At 37.9% G+C, this 12,777-nt stretch overlaps 1 protein-coding gene across 4 annotated transcripts in view; it reads right to left on the bottom strand.

Moving 5' to 3' along the window:
* Ccdc88a (coiled-coil and HOOK domain protein 88A) overlaps window positions 1-12,777 on the bottom strand; it is a 154,720-nt gene that overhangs the window by 121,483 nt on the left and 20,460 nt on the right. For all 4 annotated transcript variants that reach the window (XM_087583636.1, XM_087583637.1, XM_087583635.1 and 1 more), the window contains 1 exon segment: window positions 1,731-1,839. In XM_087583636.1, the coding sequence (XP_087439762.1) occupies window positions 1,731-1,839 (109 nt within the window).

Raw genomic sequence — 12,777 nt, 5'->3', positions numbered from 1 at the left:
TTAGAGTAAAAATAAAAATCAAGAAAAGTTTAAAACTCACAAAAATTATTTAAAATTGGTCTATTCTAAAGTTGTAACACTACTCTATAAAAGCTTACAGGAACAGGATAACTTTGGCCTTTGTTATGTTAAGTAAGAGAATTAAAGTATTTGCAGAATAAATTTTGGGGAAATAACAGACTTCATATATAAACACAATTTGGGGAACACTGAGGAAGAAGGGGTAGAAAAAATTAAGAGTGAGAGGATTTCAAAAGTTATCTTCTTGACATGGTTGCTGTACTCATGAACTTACTGCATCTCTGTTAACTGCACAAAACTAAGCCAGTAAGACCAGTTAACATTGTACAGGCAGCACTGACAGGACTTGGTGGGTTACCAGAAGGGAGGGAGGGAGGGATACATTTTGAGGGACTTCCAGAAAAGGTGGGAGGGCAGATCAGGGACAAGGGTGGGTAGATATAATTAAGATACACTGTTTACACTATATATACATATATGAAATAATAAAACATGAAATAGATTTTCTTAAAAGCATTTAAACCAATAACTTAGATAAAATGTAGAAACAATGAGCCAATTCTCCAAAACAAGTTTATGTTCATCTTCACCGACTAATGTCTCTTCAAAGTATATAAAAGAAAAGTTGATCAATCCTTTGGTTTAAAATAGCACGTCAGCTCTTCTTTCTCAATACTCAAGAGTTCAAAAGACAAATTAATAAAGATATACTAGGTAATTAGCTGCCTTGCTAGCTCAGAGCATGGAACTCTTAATCCCAGGGTTGAAGATTTGAGCCTCGTGTAGGGCAGCATCTGTTTTTGTCTGGGTGAATTTATATTGAATTCAGATTTAGAGCTGGGTATGATGGAGCATCCTTTAGTCAGGGTACTCAGGAGGCAGAAGCAGGCTGAGTTTGAAGGCAGTCTGGCCTACAAGTTCCAGGACATTCAGGGATATACAGAGAAACCCAGCCTTAAAAAATAAAAGAAAAAGAAACAAAAGAAAAAAGATGTCTAAAAACATCAGAAGCATACAAACTAAATTTTCTGAACTATCTTTTTACTTAAAAAAGTTTTGTATATTAAATTTAAAAGCACTTTCTCTGTAACTCATAAATGAAATAGAACATAGCATAAATTATAAAACATATTGAAATAAACATTTAAAAATTGGTTACCAAACAAAAAATTTGTGTAAAATAACTACAGAAATTTTGAGAGATATATTAGCAGCAATAAGAGTTAACGCTTGTGGCAGGCGAGATGGCCAAGAAGTGAAGAGCATTCTTGCTTTTCCAGAGTACTCTGGTTCATTTCCCAGTATCCCCATGGTCGGCTCGTACCATCTGTTATTCCAGTTCCAGAAAATCACTTCCCTGCTGGCCTCCATGGTCACCAGGTATGCACATGGTACATAGGCACATATGCAGGCAAAATTTCCAGACATAAAAAAAAGTAAGGGGGGGTTGGGGATTTAGCTCAGTGGTAGAGCACTTGCCTAGAAAGCGCAAGGCCCTGGGTTTGGTCCTCAGCTCCCAGAAAAAAAAAAAAAAAAAGAAATGCGCAGACTTAACAACTCACATATGTATTCAACTTACATGTTAAAAAGTATGCATCAAGAATGTAATTCAAGTAGGTTCATTTGTGCAAGTTCTCAACAAGGAATTTTAAAATATAAATATGTACATTGTTATTAAAATAATATTTTAAAAAGAAATGGCCACTTACCTGATAATAAAATTTTATCTGTTTCACCAAAATGGATAGATTGTGAATTCTAAGAGAAGCATCATTGTTGACTTTTTTATTTACTCTTTGACTCTCCGTCTTAGGATTACTGGAAGAAGTTTAGAGGAAAGAAAAGCTTTTTAATTATACAGAAACAATTACAAATATAATAGTTTCTTTTAAAGATTATGTAGTCATTTGTTCTAATTAGTGATACATAACAACAGATTACTACTTTCTTATATATTCTTATATATTCTGTAGTTCCAACTAATATCGATATGTCCAATATGTCTGTAAGGTAGAAAAATGTATCTAAAACCAAAATATCCTTAGTTGTTATTCTGTTAATTTTTACTCCTGGAAGAAATTGCCTCCTAATTCCATCCTCTCAAAATAAATCACTTAAACAAAGAATTCAAAATACAGATTATTAACCCAAGTGGTTATTTACCCTCCCTCAGTAATGTGGATTTTATTTCTTTAGGAAATAACCCAGAAAAACTTATAAAAAAAGAATTAAGTAGATGCCAGAAGTTGGAACATTTATCTTGGTGTAAATTTTTTGAATAGATTAAAAACAAAACAGTACATACTTTAAAGAAAAACTATAGTAGAAATGCAGTCAAGAAAGAGTTAAAAATGAGAAACTGAAAAGTGGGACTAGGGCGTGCAAGATGGCTGAGCAGTTAGGAGCATGGACTGTTCTTCCAGAGAACCACCAACACCCAGAGGTACCTCATAACTATCTGTAATTCCAGTGCCAGAGATGTCCTTTCTGGCCTTTGCCAATACCAGACACATACATGGTACGTCCATGCACATAAAAAGTGGTTCTGTTAGAGTAGAAGATTATGGCCAGAACAGAAGATATAAGCTAGTTTATCAGGGCAAGTAAGACGACCTGAAGAAAGATATCATCCACTGACAGGCTGAGTCTAAAATACCACAAGCAACCTACTGAATAGTTTTTGGGACAAAATATAGTGGTCTTAATATACATCATACGACAAAAAAATACTAAATACAATAAAAAGAAAAGCAATCCATGACCTGGAAAGAAAACAGAAACAGTCAGAAATACACTTAAAAATGAATGAGAAAACAAGAACTAACATACAGGATTTTAAAACAGCTACTACAAGCCCTGGAGTACAGCAAAGTTGTACGTACTTGGTGACAAGGCTGAGGTCTAATAGTCAATACCAATAGCACAAGTAGAAGGGGAAGGGCAAAAGTAAATATAATAAAGCTATCACTAATAACACCCATAAGCCCAGTCCTATGTCCACCATGACGGCACGTGACGCGTGATGGAGGGATGGGAAAGACGGAGTACGTGGTAAAGAGCTGGGAGAGAAAGCAAGGCTGAGCACTTTGTGAACTGTGGAGGAAAACAGAATCACTGTGCAACTGGGGTCTATGCTGAGGTCTGTGGCCTGTGTTACACTCAATCTATTCAGATGTCAATAGTCCCGGCTGCTGCCTGAGCCCCACGCTGATGTCCAGGGGCTGAACTGATCTGAGTGGCCTGTGCTGACACCTGAGACCATGGCATCCTGGCCTGGGCTGATGTTGACTGTGGTCCTACGGTAGCAGGGGTTTGTGTCAATGTCTGTGTCCTGGGCTGCCATGTGGATATCTGAGCACTGGGATGAGCTGGCCCTGCCCCTCACTGGCCATCACATTTGAGAAAGCTGGCACTAACCCTCATAGAATGGGCTCAGGAGAGCTGGCCCCAATGCCATTTGGCGTGGGAGAACTAGCCCTACCTCTTGATGACTGTAGGCACTCAGGAGAGCTGGCCCTGCCCTTCCCGTGGGCAGCTTGGGAGAGCTGGCAGGCTGATCAAATTAGCTACCACCCAGTTACAGATCCTGGGCCTCAGCTGGCCCACCCCAAGCTTTGCATCATCACCTATGAGCTGTTGGAGTACATGAAGGGACTGGTCCTGCAGAACCAAATACTAAGAAACACAACAAAATCAACAACATGAAAGGAATGAATATGAAACTTTCAGTAAGTCTGAGAATCAAGACCCAACTTCCCCATCAAAAGACATAAACTCGCATAACGGATCAGAAAACAAGACCTCCAGGAAAGACGTCTCACCACCAAAATTAGGCACCATCTTAGGATGAAAGATGAACAAAGATATTCCAGCTAAATGGAATCAGGAAATAAACAGGAGTTCAAATTTGATATATGACAAAATTGACCAACAAAGATTAGAAGTCATAGAGGTCACTTCATAATGATTAAGTAAAACAATCTATCATTCTAAACATATACACACAAAACACAGGTGTACCCAATTTCATAAACAAAACTAGATTTAAAATCACAGATTAACTCCAAGACTTAGTAACAGTAGGTGACTTCCATTCCCTACCCTCAACAACGCAAGTCATCCAAACAAAAAATAAAGAAGTTAAATAATGGAGTTAAGGGATTGATACTATAGATCAAATAGTTAACACCTATCTATAAAACATTCAATTCAAATACTGAAGAACAGACATTCTTCTCAGCAATCTATGGAACTCATGTATTTTGTCTCACCACAAGACTATAAAGCTAAAATCAACAGTGGGCAAGACCACAGAAAAAGCAGTCCAAAGAGAAAAGTCAAAGCTCCAACGGTCCAGATCACAAAAATCAGAAAAATCCCAAATAAATAATGTAAAGACATATTTTCAAGGCTTTGAAAGAAATAAGGAAAAACTAAACTCAAAACTAGTAGACAGAATAAAACAAAATTAGGATAGAAATCAGTATGTAATAAAAATAACAAAGAAAAAAGATTTTTAAAAAGAAAACAATGAAAGTTGGTTCATTGAAAAAAAATGAGATTGATAACCCTTAGACAAATAACCAAGAAGAGAAAAGACCCAAATTAATAAGATTAGAGACAAAGAAACACTGCAGATGACACCAATGATGCCATGGATAAACTTTTAAAACATCAAGTTAGAAAACATAAAAGAAATAGATGACTTTCTAAATATATAAGACCTACTGTTAGGAACTGTTTCTGATTTCCAAAAGCCGAACTTCCAGACCTGAGGGTCCCTGCCTCCAGCTGGTTTCGACTGATAATAAAGAATTGTCATACAAACAGTGACTGGGCAGGGAGACAGGGCAGGACTTTTAGATTGTGTGGGCAAGGGACTGAGAGAGGAGAATAGAATCACCATAACAGGGAAGCAGAAAGATGAAACTTAAAGGTCCACTGGCATGTAAGAATCAGGGGCCACTTCCCTGATTGGGTCTGGAGTAGCAGAGAGAAAATATAGATTTTAAAGGATGTTCATGACCCACAGAGAGCCAAAGAGGTTTAACTCATTCATCGCCACAACCTACTAAGTTAAATCAAGAAATTAAAAAAATTAAACAGCTCTATCACAATGTGATTGATGCAGCAATAAAAAAAAAACCAAAAAAAACAAAAAAACCTACTGATCAAACTGCAGATCAAGATGCAGTCATCACAGAACCATACCTTTAAAGAAGAACTAAAAACTAGTGCTTCCTACCTTAGTATATAAAAATAGAAAAGAAAAGCTTCCAATTTTGTTGCAGGATATTTGATCACATTGTGAATCCAGGGATTGTGTTACTTACTGAAAACACCTGTTTCTAGCTGTGGTGTGGCTCAGCCCTTAGCACACACCTTTAATCCCTCTGGCTGGAACACAGACGTGTCCTTAGCACACACCTTTAATCCAAGATTTGGAGAGGACTTGAGCCAGAACAGCTGAGTTGAATCAATCACAGTCCAGAAAAAAATAGGAAGGGGTGAGTTTATTCAGCAGCAAGTCTCAGAGGCTGAAAAAATAGAAGTTTCCAGGCCTACGCCTAGGAGACTGAGGTAATTTACATCAGGAGAACTAAAAATATTTTTACACAAATTCAGCCAGCATTAGACTGATTGCAAAACCAGATAAAGATACAATCAAAATTATAAGCAATCTCCTGGACAAATACAGGTCAAAATTTCTTCTTCTTATAAGCAGAATTCAAGAACATATCAAGTTAGGTCTGTTGGTATGTGCCTTTAATCCTAGTACTCAGAAGGCAGAGGCAGGTGGATCTCCATGAATTCCACAGAGTAAAAGCTTGTCTCAAAATATACTCAAAAAGATTATATCACTTCATTCCACAGACGGAAGGATGGATCACAACTGTAAATAAATGTAATCCACCACATAAATGGACTCAAGAACAGAAATCACATGATCATCTCATAGATGCAAAAGAGCCACTTCCTTTGACAAAATCCAACACTCTTTCAGAATACAAGTCCTAGGGAGACTAGAAACACAGAACCTATCATGACATAATAATGGTACATACGAGTCCATGGACAAGAAATATCATGCTAAATGAAGAAAAACTCAAAAGTATTCCATTAAGATTATGAACAAGACTAGGATGTCCACTCCTCCACTACTTTTCGAGTCTTATTGAGAGCATTAATTTATTAGAAGAATATATAAGAGGTACAAACAGAAGTCAAAATAACTTTATTTGTATATTTTATGATTCTATACATCAAGGACCTCAAAGACAACTAGGTGTTAAGCACATTCAGCAAAGTGACATCATATAACATCAGACATACAAAAAACAGTAGCCTTCCTATACACCAATGACAAACATTCTGTGAAAGAAATCCCATTCACAGTAGCATAAACAAAACAATACAATCTCTTATCGGCCTTTTGGCTAAGATCAAGTATAAAAAAGGAATACAAAACAAACAAACAAACAAACGCCCAGAAACCCTTGGAATAAACTTAACCATGAAAGTAAAAGACTTGTACAATAAAAACTTTAGAGCACTAAAAAAAATGGATAAAATACATTATGGTTCTCAACCTGTGGGTCTTGATCCCTTGTGGGGAGGTGGATGGTCAAATGACCTATCTGCAGGAGTTACCTAAGGCAGTCGGAAAGCACAACTATTTACATTATTATTCAAAACAGTAGAAAAATTAGTTATGACGTAGTAACAAAGATAATATTATGGTTGTAGGGGATCACCACAACATGAAGAACTATATTAAAGGATTGAAGCATTAGGAAAGTTGAGAACCATGCATTAGAAGATTCAAGGATCCAGACTCAAGGATGGTCAAAGTTATATAAAAATGGCCATTCTAACAAAAGCAATATACAGATTTAATGTAAACACAAACAACACTGCAAACCAATTCTTGACAGAAATAGAAAAAAAATCTCTAAGTTTGTATGTAAGCAGACCCTTGCATAGGCAAAGCAACTCTAAACATTAAGAATATTACTCAAATAGTAACGTACTACAGAACCATAGTAATGTGCAGTCTGGTTCTGGCACACAACAGAAACAGATTGAGGGAATACAACAGAGAACCAGATATAAACCCACATAACTCCACTCCAACCATCTGATTACTGTTTTTACATAGAAGCCAACAAGCACTTAAAATAAAAGACAAGCCTTTACAAAAAGAATATGGTATTAGTTAAACTGGACATCTACATGTAACACTGAAAGAAGATCCTCTCACACTGTACAAAATAAACACCTCCAAATGGATCAAGTACCTCAAAAGAAAGCTGAAACTCTGCAAGTGCTACAAGAAAAAGTAGAGAATATACTACAAGATATAGGCACAGTAAGGACTTCATAAATAAGACACAAGTAAGGCTCAGGAAATAAGGCGGAAAAACTGACAAAAGGGACTATGTGAGATCAAGAAGTTTCCTGGGCCTGGAGGTAAGAGCACTTGCTGTTCTTGCAGAAAACCCAACTGTGGGCCCCAGCACCCACAACTGCCCTTTACACAAGTCCCAGGAGAAACAACACCTTCTTCTGGCCTCTACAGGTCTGGTCCACATATGTGCACAGAGATACATGTAAGTGAAACAGTAATACACAAAATTTAAAATGTTTCTGAGTAAAGAAAACTGTCAACTGGATGAAGAGGCAGATTATAAAATTAGAGAAAATATTTGCCACTTAAATTTCTGATTGAGAATTAATATCAAAATCATACATTCTAGAACAAACAAAAAGACTCAAGAAGAACTAAACATCAAAGAAACAAACAACCCAGTAAAAAGATAAGGCCCGGCCTGGAACTGGAACTGAACCTGTGCCACAGCTCTCTGCACCCAGATCCAGTGGGTAGAGAGCTGGATTCTCAGAAGTGGTGACAATCCTGAGAGCACAGGTGAGACCACCACTTCTGCTCACATTCCTGGCCCAAGAGGAACCTGCCTAGAGTCTGGGACAGGATCCTTCCGGTTTATGCCTGCACCCGGAGCTCACCCTGTGACACAGCTCTCTGTATCCCAGATCGAATGGGAGAAAGCCTGTCTCCAGGAGTGCTTAAACACAGATCCGACTGGGAAAAAGTCTGTCTCCAGGAATGCTGAAACAAAGGCTTACAGCAGGGTAAATCCATTGTCAGATACTGCAAGACCACCTATACCACAGATAAGCAGATGGCCAGAGGCAAGGGCAAGAACCTAGCAACAAAAACCAAGGCCACTTGGAATCATCAGAGCCCAGTTCCCCCACCAGAGCAAGCCCTGGAAACCCCAACACACTGGAAAACCAAGATTTTGATTTAAAAATTACAACTCATAATGATGTTAGAGGATTTGAAGAAGGGCATAAATAACTCCCTTAGAGAAATACAGGAGAACAAAAGGTAAACAGGTAGAAGCCATTAAAGAGAAAACAAAAATCCCTTAAAGAATTACAGGAAAACACAACCTAAAAGGTGAAGGAATCGAATGAAAGAATCCAGGATTTAAAAACGGAAATAGAAACACAAAGGGAGACAACCCTGGAGATAGAAAACTTAGGAAAGAGATCAGCATAAACACAAGCATCACCAACAGAATATAAGAAATAGAAGCGAGAATCTCAGGGGCAGAAGATACCATAGAAAACATTGACACAGCTGTCAAAATGTAAGATGCAAAAAGGTCCTAACCCAAAGCATCCAGGAAATCCAGGACACATTGAGAAGATCAAAGCTAAGGGTAATACATATAGAAGAGAATGAAGACTCCCAACTTAAAGGGCCAGTAAATATCCTCAACAAAATTATAGAAGAAAACTTCCCTAACCTAAAGAAAGAGATGCTCATAAACATACAAGAAGCATACAGAACTCCAAATATTCCTCCCATCACATAATAGTCAAAACACCAAATGCACAAAACAAAGAAAGAATATTAGAAGCAGTAAGGAGAAAAGGTCAAGTAACATATAAAGGAAGACCTATCAAAATTAACCAAACTTCTCACCAGAGACTATGAAAGCCAGAAGGTCATGGACAGATGACATAGAGACCCTAAGAGAACACAAATGCCAGCCCAGGCTATTATATCCACCAAAAATCTCAACTAACATAGATGGAGAAATAGACTGGATACATAAAGAGGACCAAGCATTTTGCTCCATACAGGAAACACACCTCAGTGATAAAGAAAGATACTACCTCACAGTAAAAGGCTGGAAAACAAATTTTCAAGCAAATGGTCCCAAGAAACAAGCTAGAGTAGACAATTTAATATTCAATATAATCGACCTTCAACCAAAAGTTATCAAAAAAGGTAAGGAAGGACACTTCATATTCAACAAAGGAAAAATCCACCAAGATGAACTCCCAATCCTGAATATCTCTGCTCCAAATGCAAGGGCACCTACATTCATAAAAGAAACCCTACTAAAGCCCAAAGCACATATTGCACATCATACAATAATAGTGGGAGACTAACCAGAGGGCACAGAGACAGTATTCAAATTAACAAAATCAGAAATGAAAAGGGAGACATAACAAAATCTGAGAAATTTCAAAAATATCATCAGATCCTACTACAAAAGCCTATATTGAAAAAAAACTGGAAAATCTGAATGAAATGAAAACTTTTCTAGACAGATACCAGTACCAAAGTTAAATCAGGATCACATAAACCATCTGATACCAAAACCACACAAAGACCCAACAAAGAAAGAGAACTTCAGACCAATTTCCCTTATGAATATCGATGCAAAAATACTCAATAAAATTTTTGCAAACAAAATCAAAGAACACATAGAAAAAAATCATCCATCATGATCAAGTAGGCTTCATCCCAGGGATGCAGGGATGGTTCAGTATTCCAAAATCCATCAATGTAATCCACTATATAAACAAACTCAAAGAACAAAACCACATGATAATTTCATTAGATGCTGAGAAATCATTTAAGAAAACTCAACACCCCTTCATGATAAAAGTCTTGAAAGATCAGGAATTCAAGGCCCATACCTAAACATAGTAAAAGCAATATACAGAAAACCAGTAGCTAATATTAAACTAAATGGAGAGAAACTTGAAGCAATCCCACTGAAATCAGGGACTAGACAAGGCTGCTTATTCAATGTAGTACTTGAAGTCCTAGCCAGAGCAATCAGACAACAAAAGGAGGTCAAAGGGATTAAAATTGGAAAGGAAGAAGTCAAAATACCACTATTTGCAGATAATATCATAGTATACTTAAGTGACCCCAAAGTTCCACCAGAGAACTACTCAGCCTGATAAACAACTTCAGCGAAGTGGCTGGATATAAAATTAACTCAAACAAATCAGTAGCCTTCCTCTACTCAAAGGATAAGCAGGCTGAGAAAGAAATTAGGGAAATGACACCCTTCACAATAGTCACAAGTAACATAAAATACCTCAGTGTGACTGTTACCAAGCAAATGAAAGATCTGTTTGACATGAACTTCAAGTCTCTGAAGAAAGAAATTGAAGGAGATCTCAGAAGATGGAAAGACCTCCCATATACATGGATTAGCAGGATTAATATAGTAAAAAATGGCCATCTTGTCAAAAGCAATCTACAAATTAAACTCAATCCCCATCAAAATTCCAACTCAATTCTTCACTGAGTTAGAAAGAACAATTTGCAAATTCATTTGGAATAACAAAAAACCCATGATAGCAGAAACTGTTCTGACCAATAAAAGAACTTCTGAGGTAATCACCATCCCTGACCTCAAGCTGTATGGAATTGTGCTAAAGCAATAGTGATAAAAACTGTATGGAATTGGTATACAGACAGTCAAGTAGATAAGTGGAATAGAATTGAAGACCCAGAAATGAACCCACACACCTATGGTCACTTTATCTTTGACAAAGGAGCTAAAACCATTCAGTGGGAAAAAAGATAGCATTTTCAACAAATGGTGCTGATTCAAGTGGAGGTCAGCAGGTTGAAGAATGCAAATTAATCCATTCTTATCGACCTGTACAAAGCTCAAGTCTAAGTGAATCAAGGACTTTCACATAAAACCAGATATACTCAAACTAATAGAAGAGGAAGTGGGGAAAAGTCTCCAACCCAAGGGCACAGGGGAACATTTCCTGAACAGAACACCAATGACTTATGTTCTAAGATCAAGAATCAACAAATGGGATCTCATAAAACTGCAAATCTTCTATAAGGCAAAGGATACTGTCAATAGGATAGATAAAACAGCAACCAATGGATTGGGAAAAGTTCGTTACCAATCCTACATCCAATAGATGGCTAATATCTAATATATGCAAAGAACTCAAGAAGCTTAGACTCCAGAGAATCAAATATCCCTATTAAAAAATGGGATACAGAGCTAAACAAAGAATTTTCAATTGAGGAATGCCAAATGGCTGAGAAACACCTAAAGAAATGTTCAACATCTTTAGTCATAAGGGAAATGCAAATCAAAACAACCCTGAGATTTCACCTCACACCAGTGAGAATGGCTAAGATCAAAAACTCAGGTGACAGCAGATGCTGGCGAGGATGTGGTGAAAGAGGAACACTCCTCCAATGTTGGTGGGATTGCTAACTGGTACAACCACTCTAGAAATCAGTGTGGAGGTTCCTCAGAAAATTGGACATTGAACTGCCTGAGGATCCAGCTATACCTCTCTTGGGCATATACCCAAAAGATGCCCCAACATATAAAAAAGACACGTGCTCCACTATGTTCATCGCAGCCTTATTTATAATAGCCAGAAGCTGGAAAGAACCCAGATGCCCTTCAACAGAGGAATGGATACAGAAAATGTGGTACATCTACACAATGGAGTACTACTCAGCTATCAAAAACAATGACTTCATGAAATTCATAGGCAAATGGAATGAACTAGAAAATATCATCCTGAGTGAGGTAAGCCAATCACAAAAGAACACACATGGTATGCACTCATTGATAAGTGGATATTAGCCTAAAAACTTGGAATATCCAAGATACAACTTACAGACCACATGAAGCTTAAGAAGAAGAATGGAAAAAGTCTCGATGCTTCAGTACTTCTTAGAAGGTGAACAAAATACCCACAGGAGGAAATAGACAAAGTATGGAGCAGAGACTGAATGAAAGGCCATCCAGAGACTGCCACACATGGGGATCCATCCCACATGCCACCACCAAACCCAGTCACTATGCCAAGAGGTACATGCTGACACAGGAGCCTGATATAGCTGTCTCCTGAGAGGCTCTGCCAGAGCCTGACAAATACAGAGGTGATGTTTGCAGACAACCATTGGACTGAAAACAGGGTCCCCAATGTTGCAGTTAGTTAAAGGACTGAAGTAACTGAAGGGGTTTGCAACCCCATAGGAAGAACAACAATATCAACCAACCAGACATCCCAGAATTTCCAGGAACTAAACCACCAACCAAAGAGTACACATGGAGAGGCCCATATCTTCAGATGCGTATGTAGCAGAGGATGGGCCTTGCTAGGCATCAATTGGAGGAGAAGCCCTTGGTCATGTGAAGGCTGGATGCCCCAGTGTAGTAGAATGCCAAGGCAGGGACTGGGGGGCAGGGAGTGGGGGGATGGGATGGGGGGCTTCCAGAGGAGAAACTGGGAAAGGGGATAACATTTGAAATGTAAATATAGAAAGTCTCCACTATAAGAATAGAACAAAAAAGGATAGGTCCCATGCTCAACAGAAGATGGCCCAAATAAATTGAACTCAATGGTAGTTTTGTGGATATTCTGTTTCGT

This window comes from Rattus norvegicus, chromosome 14 (genome assembly GCF_021556685.1).
Source record: "Rattus norvegicus strain SHRSP/BbbUtx chromosome 14, alternate assembly SHRSP_T2T, whole genome shotgun sequence".
In the NCBI taxonomy this organism is placed as follows: domain Eukaryota; kingdom Metazoa; phylum Chordata; class Mammalia; order Rodentia; family Muridae; genus Rattus; species Rattus norvegicus.
Note: the sequence above shows the minus strand (reverse complement) of the source record. Positions and strands in the feature narration are given on the sequence as shown.